The sequence below is a fragment of the Sus scrofa genome, chromosome 13 (genome assembly GCF_054392235.1).
Source record: "Sus scrofa isolate SSC_HxYL_T2T_F1_AM1 chromosome 13, Sscrofa_HxYL_maternal_Yorkshire_Landrace_v2.0, whole genome shotgun sequence".
Classification (NCBI taxonomy): Eukaryota; Metazoa; Chordata; class Mammalia; order Artiodactyla; family Suidae; genus Sus; species Sus scrofa.
Genome location: NC_139395.1, coordinates 28,592,353 through 28,607,785, shown reverse-complemented (window position 1 = coordinate 28,607,785; position 15,433 = coordinate 28,592,353). Strand labels below are relative to the sequence as shown.

The following is a 15,433-nucleotide window of genomic DNA, read 5'->3' as shown; positions in this document are numbered from 1 at the left end:
TATACCCGATGTGCTTCACTGTGAAATTTCAAAATAAATTTCCATTTGAAGGTGCTTCCTTACTTGCCTCTTTGTTAATGCCATTGTTTTTTAAAATTTTACTTTGCTTTTTAGGCCCGCATCCATGGCATATGGAGGTTCCCAGGCTAGGGGTCCAATCAGAGCTACAGCTGCCGGCCTACACCACAGCATGGCAACATCAGATCTGAGCCATGTCTGCGACCTACACCACAGCTCATGGCAATACCAGATCCTTAACCCACTGAGTGAGGCCAGGGACCACACCTGCACCCTCATGGATACTTGTTGGATTCGTTTCTGCTGTGCCACGACAGGAACTCCTAAAATTTTTTAATTTTTAAAAATTATAGTTGATTTACAATGTTGTGTCAATTTCTTTTTTTAATCTTAATTTTTTAATTAAAGTACAGTTGACGTACAGTGTTGTATCCACTTCTGTGTTATTGTTATGCAGACCTGTTGTGTGCTTTGCCCTGTTATGATTCTACCCATCTGCCTTACCCTGGTTGACTCAGAGGACCTCAGTGCTGAAACTATCCAGTAAATCCTGCCCCCTTGGCCATTTGTACTTGATATTAGAATAATTTCCTTGTGCATATCCTATCATAAAGAGATCAGATTGGCCTCTGACTTGGACTGGAGTGACATAGCTTGTCCTAATTTAAAAACAAAATAACCCTTTTAATAACCAACCTGACTTCTTCCAAAAAGAATTAGAAGTGGCTCAAAAATACATAAACTATGATAAAATAGACTAGGAAATCATGATAAAAGGAAATAAAAGGTGAGAAAATTCAAGCTGGAGGTAAGGTTAGTAATACAGTAAATATTTCTTAGGATTATTAAAAATTGTAAAAAATATGAATGTCAGTCTTTAGGAGAATGATTAGATAAATTATGACACATCTGTTTTGTGGAATACTCTGTAACCAGCAGAAAAAATGGCATGGATTGTGTGTACTAACTGACCTATGAGAATGTTGACTGAAAAAAGGGTATGTTGTAGAATATGTATAGTATGGCTTCACTTTTGTAAATATTGTATACATAATTTTATATACATCTAGAACATTATAAAAGATACGTATCACCTAACATTTTTTTTTTTCCTTTTTACAGCCGTACCTGCAGACTATGTAAGTTCCTGGGCCAGTGGTTGAGTTGGAGCTGCAACTGCAGTCTACACCATAGTCACAGCAACACCTCATATGAACCACATCTGTGACCTACGCCACAGCTTATGGCAACAGCAGATCCTTAACCCACTGAGTGAGGGCAGGGATCAAACCCACATCTTCACAGAGACAACATCAGGACCTTAACCCGCTGAGCCACAATAGGAACTTCTCATGTACCATTGTTTCATATTGATTTTGGAGGAGAAAGTAGAATTTACTTCTGTTTGTTGGCATCCAAAGCAGAGACAGACCCAGTCAGTTATGAGGTTCCCAGAATCCATAAGCTGGAATCTGGAGGACAGCTTTCTCAGCTCTTGAGGGGGCAACACAGAAATTTCCATCATGAGTGGTGTTTCTAACAGTGTCAGTGCTAAGCCATGGTGTGATTTCATTGTAAAATACTGTAAGGTAAATCTAGGTGACTAAAGAACAGTGTTTAAAATCCAACTTTCTGAATGTCTGGCTGGATTCAAGGGTACGTTTTAGACCCCTTAGAGGAAAGGTGGCTGTACCTGTTCCTCAGGGACACCTCCATGACTTGGGATCATTTACTGGCTCTCTTTGGCGCCTTTCAACACTTCTATATCCTGGTATACATACAAAATGCTTTTTTTTTTTTTTTTGGGTCTTTTTGCTATTTCTTGGGCTGCTCCTGCAGCATATGGAGGTTCCCAGGCTAGGGGTCTGATCGGAGCTGTAGCTGCCTGCCTACCCCAGAGCCACAGCAACGCCGGATCCGAGCCGCGTCTGCAACCTACATCACAGCTCACAGCAACGCCGGATCGTTAACCCACTGAGCAAGGGCGGGGACCGAACCCGTAAACTCATGGTTCCTAGTCGGATTCGTTAACCACTGCGCCACGACAGGAATTCCTACAAAATGCTATTACTTGCCAGTATAAACTTATGCTGGGAGGTTGCCTATAGCTGAAAGATTTTTGCTGGGCTCCAGTTGTTGCCAAGATGCCCTCACTCACCTGCTCCAGAGCTGACAGGATTCACAGCTCTAACTCTTTAGTGCTGTGCCCTAAACAACACCCATTGGAAAGCTTGGGTTCTAAGTCGTAAGTTCTTTTCACAATGTCTATATTGAATTTATTTATTTATGTATTTATTTCTATTTATTGAATTTAAATTTACTTTTTGCTTTTTATTTATGTAGATGATAGGTTGTATATAGTTATGGAGCTTATAGAAGGGGCCCCTCTTGGAGAGCATTTCAGTTCTTTGAAGGAAAAACAACATCATTTCGCTGAAGAGAGACTATGGAAAATATTTATACAGGTATCTTTTATCTTTTTAAAAAACGTTTTATTGAAGTATAGGTAATTTACAAGGTTGTGACAATTTCTGCTGTACAACAAAGTGACCCAGTCATTCATATACACACATCCATTCTCTCAGATTCTTTTCCCACATAGATGATCACAGAATACTGGGCCGAGTTCCCTGTGCTGCACAGCAGGCCCTTTTAGCCAGTCATTCCATTTACCTCAGTGTGCATATGTTAATCCCAAACCCCTAGTCCATCCCTCCCACCCCCTCCACTTTTCTCCTTTGGTAACCGTAAGTTTTTCAAAGTCTGTGAATCTGTTTCTGTTTTGCAAATAAGTTCATTTGTATCCTTTTGTAAAGACTCCATGTATAGGTGGTATTGTATGATGTTTGTCTTTCACTGTCCGACTAACCTCTCTTAGTGTTAACCTTTTCTATGACACGGGAAAGTTCTGAGCTGATGTCCTAGAGCCATGTGTAGTGGACGTGAGTAACTATGTATCTGGGTATATTGGGGAAATAACGTTGTTTTGTTATTTGCTGTTTGAAGCTGTGCCTGGCTCTTCGATACTTACACAAGGAGAAGAGGATTGTCCACAGAGACCTGACGCCAAACAACATTATGCTGGGGGATAAGGACAGAGTGACAGTTAGTAAGTAGAAGAATCTGAAAATTTTCAATATTCTAGGGCAGAGTTATCCCATAGAACTTTCTGCACTGCTGGGCATGTTCCCATTCCACACCGATGGGCATTTGTCCAGCATGGCAGCCGCTAGCCGCATGTTACTGAGGATATGAATTTTTAATTCTGTTAAATTTTAGTTAACTTAAATATCCCTCTGTGACTCGTGACTGCTGTATTGGACAGTGTCTAGTGTAGCTCTTGCTGACTGAGTTATATTTTGCTTGTTAATTTGTTCTTTAATAAGAATAAAGTACTCTTAGGTTGCTTGAGCATTTAATTCCCAAGTCAGTGGTTTCTGGGTTTTTCCTTTCTGTAGAACACTGCTTCATCCACAAAGGCCTTTATGACTACCTAAGCACGTTTTTGTGTTACAAATATAATCTGTGACATATGGGTGACAAAGGTACATGTCAAGGGCTACAAAAAAAATCTAGCCATTTGTATACTAGGTTGTATACTACATTTTCACTTTTTACTACAGTATTTTCAACCATAGCAGGTAGGCCTAATGTTATATACAGTTTTACAAATACAAAAGTTATTTCTTTTTCCCCAGAGTTGTCTAATTCTCCGTCATAACTTAAAAGTAACATTTTGGCTTAGCTTTATGTTCTTTTTACATTATTTTTATTTTTATTTTTTTGTAATGATTTTTATTTTTTCTCTTAGAGTTGGTTTACAGTGTTCTGTCAATTTTCTACAATATAGCAAAGTGACTCAGTAACACACACACACACACACATACATTCTTTTTCTCACATTATCCTGCATCATGCTCAGTCACAAGTGACTAGATATAGTTCCCAGTGCTATACAGCAGGATCTCATTGCTTATCCATTCTAAATGCAATAGTCTGCATCTATTAATCCCAGATTCCTGGGAATCTGATTCCTCCCGAAGGCAATTCCAAATGTGCATATTCACCATAACCACATCCTCAGTGACAACGATTAGATTTCCTGTCCGGATTTTTGTTAGTAGAACATACTATATTAGTTGAAAAGTAAAAAAAAAATCCTGAAACAGAAACTCTATAGAGAACCTTCAGTGCAAAGGCAGCTTTCTCCTGCCTCCTTCACTCATGACCACTTAAGTTACTCTCATGGACTATTAATGGTTCACCAACTACAAGTAGCGAGATGTCTAAACCAGTGGTCTGCAAGTATATGTGATCACAGCATTCCACCAGGAAATTTTTTTGATAACACACTGCCAAAATATGTATGTTTATTTGTAAATTCTATACACCTCTCACTGTACAATTATTCTATATTACATAAAATCTACAGAAATAATATGTAAAGGGGTGCATTAAAAATAAAAATAGAGGCTTTGGAGTTCCCATCATGGCTCAACGTTATGAACCTGATAGTATCCATTAGGACTCGAGTTCGATTCCTAGTCTCCTTCAGTGGATTAAGGACCAGCTGTTTCTGCCAGCTGTGATGTAGGTTGCAGACACATCTTGGATCCCATGTTGCTGTGGCTGTGGTGTAGACTGGCAGTTGCAGCTCTGATTTGACCCCTAGCCTGGGAACTTCCATATGCTGCAGGTGTACCCCCCCAAAAAAAAAAGAAGCAAAAAATAAACTAAAATAAAAGAGTTTTTGATATTTTTTCTGCCCCCCAGTGGATTGCTTTTGGTACCCTGCTTGGGGGACCGCTGCCGTAAATTTTATTGATGTGAAGACATTTGACAGCATTTTAAAGCTCAGTCTCTTAATTTTAGAAGAATCTGATTCCTCCTGAAGGCAATTCCAAATGTGCATATTTACCATAACCACATCCTCAGTAACAAGGATTAGATTTCCTGTCCAGATTTTTGTTAGTAGAACATACTATATATTAGCTTGAAAAATAAAAAAAAATCCTGAAACAGAAACTCTATAGACAAGCTTCAATGCAAAACTACTTCAAAATATTTTAAGCCAGTGCTTTGAATAAAATAAGAACAAATAATTGTGACTGTTCATCTTGATACACATTGCTTAGTCATTTGAAGTTAATTATAATTTTGTTTATTATAAGCTTTTTGCTTTTTTAAAATAAATTGTACTTGTGTCTTTCTAAGAATTTTTATTATTTATATAATCTAGATATCTCAACTTATAAGTTAATAAGGATTATTTTAAATTGTGTTTGAATTTCATAGCAAACAGTGTATATGCTTTTAAATACTATTAAACAGATCTGTTTACTAGTTTAATATCTGTTTTATCCTTCTTATATGATTATTCAGGCCATATTTTCTGAGTATTAGCCAACCCCTCATTCCATTTTCTTAGATTAGCTGCAGTCATTTCTTTTGGTTATATTTAAATACATTGAGATTAACCTTTTATTGTAGTAGCCTGATTTATTTTATTTCTAAACTATTTTAAGTAATTTTTAGATATATTTTCTTTAACTTATGGTACTACACATCAAAATGGTTTGCAAAATAAAGTAATGCTAAAAAGCTTATAAAGAAAAATCTACCCCTTTGCAACCCCCAGTTCCATTTCCTGAAAACAACCACTTTCACTTCTTTTTAGCTTTTTTGTCTGGTATTTGGTTTTCTACTGTGATAGTGGAGGATTCAGTTTTCTTATTTTCTCTTCTTCCCCCCTACCATCCTGCAATGGGAGTTCCCGTGGTGGCTCAGTGGTTAATGAATCTGATTAGGAACCATGAGGTTGTGGGTTCAATCCCTGGCCTCACTCAGTGGGTTAAGGACCTGGCATTGTCACAAACTCTGGTATAGGGCACAGAAGCAGCTCGGATATGGCATTGCTGTGGCTCTGGTGTAGGCTGGCAGCTGTAGCTCCAATTCGACCTCTAGCCTGGGAACTTCCATATGCTGTGGGTGTGGCCACCCCAAAAAAATCCTGCAATACTTTTAGCACAATTTGGTGTTGTCAATATTCAGTATTTATATTATTACTACTGTGTAATTATTGTTCAATGTTGATTACCTTTCCTTCCTAATAGACCTTTTTGTTTTTCTTAGAGTTCAGTTATTAAATTGCCTTTCTTTTGCTTATTTTCCTCATTTTCTGTGTACCTTTTATTTCTTCCCAAATCTTCCAAAAGCCCTCTCTGTGCTATTTTTTTTTTTTTTTTTTTGGTCTTTTTGCCTTTTCTAGGACCGCTTCCACAGCATATGGAGGTTCCCAGGCTAGGGGTCCAATCCGAGCTGTAGCCACCAACCTACGCCAGAGCCACAGCAACACCGGATCCTAGCCGTGTCTGCAATCTACACCACAGCTCACAGCAATGCAGGATCCTTAACCCACTGAGCAAGGCCAGGGATCGAACCTGCAACCTCATGGTTCCAAGTCGGATTCGTTAACCACTGCGCCACGGTGGGAACTCCTCTGTACAATTTTTTTTAATGATTTTTGTTTTTTTCCATTATAGCTGGTTTACAGTGTTCTGTCAATTTTCTACTGTACAGCAAGGTGACCCAGTCACACACACATGGTATACATTCTTTTTCTCACATTATCCTTCATCATGCTCCATCATAAGTGACTAGATATAGTTCCCAGTGCCTCTCTGTGCTAACTCCACGTGGTCCAACATGACAGTTACTCTCAGTTTGGTTTTCCTGGATGCTCATTATAGCTGTTTGCTGTAATGTAGACAAAGTTTGACTTTAGGTCTGATGCACAGCTATTGTCCTGGAACTTTCATGCTCCTTTTCTGACCGGAGTCTCTATTTCTTACTTCCTTTCTCTTTTTCTTTCTTTTTCAACTCCTCTATTTTGCCAAAGTGTATCTTCTGGTAACTTTCCTAAGAAATAGCACCTTAGAAATGATCATTTTTACTTCAAAAAAAAATTTATTTGGAGGTATAAGTGACATATAGCATTATATCAGTTTTGGGCATACAACATAATGATTTGCCATTTGTATACATCATGAAATGATTATCACAATGTCTAGTTAACATTCATCACCTTATATAGTTAAAAAAATTTCTTCTTTTGTGTTGAAAACTTTTAAGATCTACTCTCTTAGGAACTTACAGATTATGCAGTACAGTATTATTAACTTAAGTCACCATACTGTGCATTACATCTCCATGACTTATTTATTTTATAACTAAAAGTTTGTACCTTTTGACCTTCGTCACCTGTTTCTCCTACCCGCTACCCTTTGCCCTGGCAACCACCAATCTGTTCTCTATTTCTATGAGCTTGATTTTTGTTTTGTCTATTTGTTTTTTGCAGTCCACATATAAGTTAGATTATGTGGCATGTCTTTCTCTGTCTGCCTTATTTCACTCAGTATAATGACCCCAAGGTCCATTCATGTTATTGCAAGTGACAATATCTTATTCTTTGTTATGGCTGATTCATATATGTATGTATGTATGTGTATATATCTCACATTGTCTTTATTCATTCATCTAAGATGGGCTCTCAGGCTGCTTCCATATCTTGACTACTTTAAGTAATGCTGCACTGATATAGGGGTATATATATCTTTTCAAATTGGTGGTTTTTTTTTTCTTCAAATAAATACCCAAAAGTCGAATTGCTAGACCATATGGTAGTTCTATTTTTTAATATTTTGAGGAACATCCGTATCATTTTCCACAGTGGCTGTACCAATTTACATTCCTGCCAATAGTGCACAAGGGTTCCCTCACCAATACTTTTTTAAAAAATTTATTTATTTATTTATTTTTACAAAATAAAATATGTATATTTAAACACAGTTACATTCACACAGATTATTATATCATGGGTCTTAAGAAACAGATTAAGTGACTCCCTCTGGAAAAGTGGAATGGAAAATATGCTGAGACAAATAGGAAACTTATTCTATACTTTATCCCATTTTGTATGGCTTTCATCTTTACTTTAGTATTATCTATTACATTTCAATTTTTCTTTAAAAATTAGCATTATATTAAAATTGTGTATATTGTGCAACTAAAATTTATAAAGAAGGAAGCCTTATATACCATTAAATATTTTATGTAGCATCATAAAAAGAATAATTTAACTGGTAAGAATAACAAAAATAATACACCCTCTGAAAATAAGTAAAATATAAAATGCATAAATTGGTTAAAAAACTGTGTAACTATATAAATATGTCCTCACAATTTGTTACATCTTATTGGTTCTTCAATAAAGGCATTACACCATTCTAGGTGATGTGATAAACAAGACAGTATACACCTCACATTGTACCTTGGAGAGAAATGGTTATTAATAATACAATTGTAGAACTGCATTATTTAATTGTACAATTGCATTATTTAATTATAATTATCACAAATTCTTTGATGGAGAGGAAATCAGAATAGGATCTAAGGAGACTTCAGCATTCCAAGAATGATGTCAAATGACCCCCTTCATGGTGGATTATGCAGTTATTTACTATGAGATATATTTCTTCTCCAGAGATTTCTTGTTAGTGTATCAATTGTAGATTTTTGGTTTGCAGTCATTCTGAAGTTTTGATGTAAGAGCCTATATGTATATGAGATTGTTTTAAGTTGTTGTTCTCTTAATTGCAAGTTCATCTCCAGTGTCCTGAGTTTGTACCCACCTCTTCTCATGATTTCTGACTTTGGTGGTATAATTGTGCATGGATGATTTCTTATCTTTACTGTATATATACCTTTACTGGTGAGCCTTGTCGTCTGTGGGATTTTTGTTTCCTGTTGCTGTCTTTTCTTTTCTGCCTCGAGAAGATCCTTTAGTATTTGTTGTAAGGCTGGTTTCGTGTTGCTGAATTCTCTCAGCTTTTGCTTATGTGTGAAGGTTTTGCTTTCTCGTCCAAATCTGAACGAGAGCCTTGCTGGGTAGAGTCATCTTGGTTGGAGGTTTTTTCCTTTCATCACGTTGAGTATATCATGCCACTCCCTTCTAGCCTGCTGAGTTTCTGCTGACAAATCTGCCGATAACCTTATCGGGGTTCCCTTGTATGTTATTTGGTTCTTTTCTCTAGGTGCTTTCAAGATTTTCTCTTTGGCTTGAATTTTGGTCAGCTTGATTAATATGTGTCTCGGTGTATTCCTCTTTGGGTTTATTTTGTATGGTACTCATTGTGCTTCCTGGATTTGAGTGAGTGGTTCCTTTCCCATGTGAGGGAAGTTTTTGGCTATTATCTCTTGGAATATTTTTTCTGCCCCCTTCTCTCTCTCTTCTCCTTCTGGCACCCCTATAATACAGATGTTGGTGTGTTTCACGTTGTCCCAGAATTCCCTGAAACTCTCTTCATTTGTTTTCAGTCTTTTTTCTCTTTTCTGTTCTGCATCCGTCATTTCCACTAGTCTGTCCTCCACCTCGCTTATTTGTTCTTCTGCCTCCTGTATTCTGCTGTTCGCTGCTTCTAGCGAATTTTGTATTTCAGTTATTGTAGTTTGCATCTCTTCTTGTTTAAGTTTTATATCTTGTATCTCTTTGCTCAGTGTTTCCTGTAAATTATCCATCTTTGCCTCCAGTTTATTTCCAATGTCTTGCATCATCTTCAGCATCAACAGTCTGAAGTCTTTTTCCTGGAGGCTGAGAATCTCCTCATGGCTTAGCTGTTTTTCTGGGGTTTTTCCTTTCCCTCTCATCTGAGTTAGAGTTCCCTGTCTTTTCATTTGTACAGTTTTTGGTGTGGTGACCTTTTTACAGATAAAAGGGTTGTGGCCTCTCTTACTTCTGGTGTCTGCCTCCCTTGTGGCTGAGGTCAGTATGGGGGTCTTGCTGTAGGCTTCCTGATGGGAGGTGCTGATGCCTGCCCTCTGGTAGGAGGAACCAATTCTAATCCCTCTGTTGGGTGGGGCTTAGTCTCTGGATGGGATTAGAGGCAGCTGTGTGCCTGAGGGGTCTTTAGGTAGCCTGTTTACAGAGGGGCAGCAGTGCTGTTGTCCCACCTGGGTTGTTGTTTGCCCTGGGGCTTCTCAGGCTGACTGATGGGTGGGGCCAGATTTTCCCCAAATGGCCACCTCCAGAGAAAGACATGGCTGCTGAATATTCCCAAGAGCTTTGCCTTCAATGTTCCCTCCCTCACAACAAGCCACATTCACCCCTGTTTTCCCAGGATGTCCTCCAAGCACTGCAGTCAGGTTTGACCTAGGTTCCTGTGGAGACCTCGCTCTGCCCTGGGACCCAGTGCACATGAAAGTCCAGGTGGGCCTTTTAAGAATGAGGTCTCTGTTTTCCCCAGTCCTGTGGAGCTCCTGTGCACAAGCCCCACTGGCCTTCAAAGCCAGATACTCCAGGGGTTCTTTCTCCTGGTGCCAGATCCCCACAGGTGAGGGTTTGATGTGGGGCTCAGAACTCTCACTCCTGTAGGTGAGTCTCTCTCTGTGAACCAGTTAGTTTCCAGTCTGTGGAGCTTCCCACCTGGGAGGTATGGGGTTGTTTATATCGTGAAATCGCCCCTCCTCTCTCTTGATGTGGCCTCCTCTTTTTCTTCTGGAGCAGGATGTCTTTTTTAAGGTTTCCAGCCCGTTTGGGTGGAGATTGCTCAGCTTTTAGTTGTGAATTTTGTTGTTTTTGGGAGAGAAGTTGAGCTCCAGTCCTTCTATTCTGCTGTCTTAATCCTCTCTCCTGTTTGTTTGTTTGTTTTTAGGGCCACATCCAGGCACATGGAAGTTCTCAGGCTAGGAGTCAAATTGGAGCTGTAGCCATCAGCCTACACCACAGCAATAGCAACACAGGATCTGAGCTGTGTCTGTGACCTACAGCCTAGCACAAGGCAATGCTGGATCCCGAACCCACTGAGCAAGGCCAGGGATAGAAGTGGAAATCTCATGGTTACTAGTCAGATTCGTTCCTGTTGCACCACAACAGGAGCTCCCATTTTTTTTTTTTTTATGCTTTTTTTGATGATGGCCATTCTAACAGGTGTGAGGTGTTATATCTCACTGTGGTTTTGATTTGCACTTCCATTTGCACTTCCTTGATGATTAGTAATATTGAATATATTTTCATGTACCTATTGGCCATCATATGTCTTCTTTGCGAAAATGTCTATTCAGATCTTTTGCCTATTTTTCACTTGGACTTTTTTTTTTAAGAATGTTAAAAGCTAAGGAACAATGCTACTTCTGGGAAAATATAACATTGCTTTGTGTTTTGAATTGTAGCTGACTTTGGCCTGGCAAAGCAAAAACAAGAAAGCAGTAAACTCACATCTGTTGTGGGAACAATTCTGTATTCCTGGTAAGGATAATTATTTTATTATTCTCAAACATCCTGCGTAACTGGGCTCTTATTTCCTTTGTTGGTTTGCAAAGGAAAAACATTTACATATTTAATATGTTTTCAATTACCCATGTAATACACATGTATAGAATGGTACATCATTATGTGTTTAAAATAACAAATTATCTTTCTTTTAAGGTAACTCTGCCCCTCGTTGGGAGTAATTTTATTACTTGTAATTGAAATGATCTTCTGCACATAGTAGGTGCGCAAAAGTTGTTGAATGAATCTGTGTGTAAACCAGTAGGCTTGCTACAGGATGTGATACATGGAACATTTTATTGCATCTCTTGGGTGTATAACTCTTTTACTTTCTTTCCATATTCATTCAAGATTGAGGAAAGGACTTTTATGTACTAATACCTGTCCCAGCATCTGTCAAATAACAGGAGTTGAATAAATTTTATTATGTGAATGCAAAAGTGATGAATATATACTTAGACGTATGTGTACAAAGTTGGTTGGTTCTTGGGTTAATGAGTGCTACCTTACATAGTTAAAAAATTTTTGATGAATGAAGGCTTTTTTTAGCATGCTTTGAGGTTCCTTTGCAATTCACTAATTATTAGGAAGTACGAATCTTCCTTTGCTGATTACATATCATTTGTCTGAATCTGTCGAAATCAGCATACAGATAAGGTAGTCAGTAGACATAGCCAATTTCAGGGAAATATTCTGAAATCTCATTTGTGGAACTCAAGCCACAGCATATTAGCTCAAACACAAAACCTGAAGCCCATGGACAAAGCCTGGAGCTGACATTCATGACAGGCTAGCTCTCTTCCGATAAAAAAGTAGCCTGCCCCAACAAGCTCTCCTTTTCCTGGTAAAGGGATGGCTTACTCAAGCAGACCCTTATGAGGAAGGAGGAGAGTTTCAGATCCCTGGCTAATCAGTTAAACCACACTGCCCTTTCTCCTACTCTGGCTGTAAAAAGAAGCAGCTAACTTCCATTGGGGTCAGCTCTCCCTGACCACCAGGAAGCTATCCTGCTGTGTTAGTAGCGTTTCTCATCTCAATAAACTCAACTCTCTTCTCACTTGGCTCACTTGGCTCTGTGTGTGAAATTCCTTTCCACCTGTGTTAGGTCCACGACATCATTCATCAGGCCAAGCAATTGAGACACTTGATCTTTTTTTTTTTTTTTTTTTTAATCTAGTCTGTTGTGCAATGGAATTCCGGGAATAGGATTGCGAAGGATTCTTCTCCAAGGAAGTGGAAATTGGAAACATCACCCCTATTTTGCAAAGTGCTTTCATACAAAAATGTTCAAAATAGTGTTTTGAGGGGTGGATTTTCATTTATTTTGGTAGAAATGCTTTACATCTATGTTTTTGAAAGTAGCTTCATGAGAAGATGCAGAAATTGGTAGCCAGGATAAAATCATACCTTGAAAACTGAAAGTTTATCTGTGTACTTAATCTCGTACAAGTTTCTCTGGTTTCCTTTTTTTCACTTTTTTTTTTAAAGGTCACACCTGTGGCACATGGAGGTTCCCAAGGTGGGGGTCAAATCTGCACTACAGAGGCCAGCCTACACCACAGCCACAGCAACTCGGGATCCAAGCCGCATCTGAGACCTACACCACAGCTCATGGTAATGCCAGATCCTTAACCCACTGATCGAGGCAAGGGATCAAACCTGTGTCCTCATGGATACCAGTCAGATTTGTAGCCCATGAGCTACAACGGAAACTCCCTCTTACAAGTTTTGTACTGTTGACTGAAAAATTAAATTGAGAATGATGTTTTATTTGGTGGGTAAAACTGAGGACTTAAGCCTGAGAGGCAGCCTCTCAGATCACTCTGAGGGACAGCTCCAAAGAGGTAAGCGAGGAGTCAGGACATACAAGAGTTTTTGCAACAATGACCTGGTAGTCAGAATATCGAAAGATTACTATTAATTAAGGAAAGCCAGACATTTCGAATTAATGAATTTAGCACTTTTCTTGATATGGGAAGATGCAAGAATTTGGGCTCATTGAAATCGTTCCTCTTATAGACCCCTTAACTGTCTAGGGCCAGTATCCCTCAGGGTTCAAGGTCAGGTTGGATGCAGTGGCTGATGGCTTGACGGCCTCAGCATCCTTTATTTACTGGTATGGCAGGCAACATTTTATTTTTGTATTATTTTAATTTTTTTTTTGCTTTTTAGGGCCTCACCTGCGACATATGGAAGTTCTCAGGCTAGGGCTCAAATCAGAGCTACAGCTGCCGCCTTGCCCCACAGTCACAGCAATGTGGGATCCGAGCTGCGTCTGCGACCTACATCATAGCTCACGACAATGCCTGGTCCTTAACCCAATGAGCAAGGCCAGAGATCGACCCCACATCTTTGTGGATCCTAGTCAGGTTTGTTAACTGCTGAGCCACGAAGGGAACTCTAGCAGGCAACACTGTAAATTCATAGAACTAATGATTTAGGATCTGGCATTGTTACTGTTGTGCCTCGGGTCGTATTTCACTAAATACGTACTCTGGTGCTACACGACCTGATGGGTTGAACCCTAATGCATGGACCTCCGGGTACTAAGAACCAACTATAAATTACATGCAGATTTTCAACTGTGGGGAAGGTCTCATCCCTAAACCCTGCACTGTTCAAGGGTCAACTGTATGTGTAACATAGGAGAGGAAATAGCCCATAATTTTGGATTCTATGTTTGATAAGATGAATTGGTGATGCACTGGATGGATATACTTGATAGAAATGAAGTGTTTTCTTCAAATATTTTCATTTTCATTTATCATATTCTTTCTTTAATAATAAAAAAAAAACCTATCGTCTTAATATTATACATACTTGTTGACCAGGTAATCTTTTACGATTTCTCATTAGTCTCCTTTTGGTTGTGGCAGTTTCTCAGGTTTTTCTTGTTTTTGATGACCTTGGAAGTTGTGAGACTTAGTGGTTAGGTATTTTATAGAATTTCCTCATTGGGGATTTGTCTGCTGTTTTTCTAATGATTAGACTGGAATGTGTTTGCGGAGGAAGGTCACAGGTATAAACTGCCATTCTCTTATGGGTACTAACTATCCACATGGCTTGTCACTGCTGATGTTCATCTTGATCACCTAGCTGGCGACAGTGTGTGTTGGGTCTGTCTGCTGTAAAGTTATTCTTTTTTCCCCTCTTTCTATAAGGTAATTTGTGAAAGGAAGTTCCTCTATGCACCCCAGGCTTAAAGAGTGGGAAGTTATGCTTCATCTCCTTAAGGCGGAGCCCACATAAATTATTTGTCATTTTCCAAGAGATTTGTCTGTTGCCTTCCATTTACTTATTCAGTTTTTAATTTATATCAGTATGGATTCGTGGATAATTATTTTATACTTTGGGTTATAATCTCCTAAGACCTCCTATGGGCTGAATTGTGTCCCCCTCCCAAATCCATACATTCAAGCCCTAAACCCCAGTGTGATGGTATTTGGAGACTGTCACCTTTGGGAAGTAAGTGATCGAATCAGTGGCTTTAGCTCTATTTCCCAAAGGCTGGGTTCTGTAGGATAAGGCACATAGAACCTGCATCAGCTTGCCAGGGCTGCCATAAAAAAATACCACTGCCTGGGTGGCCTCAACAACAGATGTTTGTTTTGTTTTGTTTTGTCTTTTTAGGGCTGCACCCATGGCATATGGAAGTTCCCAGGCTAGGGGTCGAATCAGAACTGTAGTCACCAGCCTACCCCGCAGTCACAACAGTGTGGGATCCGAGCTGTGTCTGTGACCTACACCACAGCTCATGGCAACACCAGATCCTTAACCCACTGATCGAGGCCAGGGATCCAACCTGCATCCTCATGGATACTAGTCAGATTCATTTCCAGTGAGCCACAAAGGGAACTCCACAGAAATGTCTTTGAATGCTTCAGTCCAAGAGCAAGATGAGGGCAGGTTTGGCTTCCTCTGAGGCCTCTCCTTGGCTTGCAGATGTTGGCCCCACCATCTCGCTGCCTTTTGCCTGTGGTCCTTCTTTTGGGTGTGTGCACACTCCTTTGTCTCCTCCTCTTCTGACAAGGACTCTGGTCATCCTGGGTTAAGGGTCTGCCCAATGGCAGCTCTTCATCAGCTCATGCA

At 39.4% G+C, this 15,433-nt stretch overlaps 1 protein-coding gene across 19 annotated transcripts in view; it reads left to right on the top strand.

Annotated features, from left to right (window-relative positions):
- NEK10 (NIMA related kinase 10) overlaps nt 1-15,433 on the top strand; it is a 178,728-nt gene that overhangs the window by 92,763 nt on the left and 70,532 nt on the right. For 18 of the 19 annotated variants that reach the window (XM_084990133.1, XM_084990132.1, XM_084990131.1 and 15 more), the window contains 3 exons: nt 2,362-2,483; nt 3,025-3,127; nt 11,245-11,320. In XM_084990133.1, the coding sequence (XP_084846259.1) occupies nt 2,362-2,483; nt 3,025-3,127; nt 11,245-11,320 (301 nt within the window). Of the gene's footprint in view, nt 1-1,140; nt 1,804-2,361; nt 2,484-3,024; nt 3,128-11,244; nt 11,321-15,433 lie in introns of those variants that run through there. The other variant, XM_084990134.1, reaches the window with a different exon arrangement.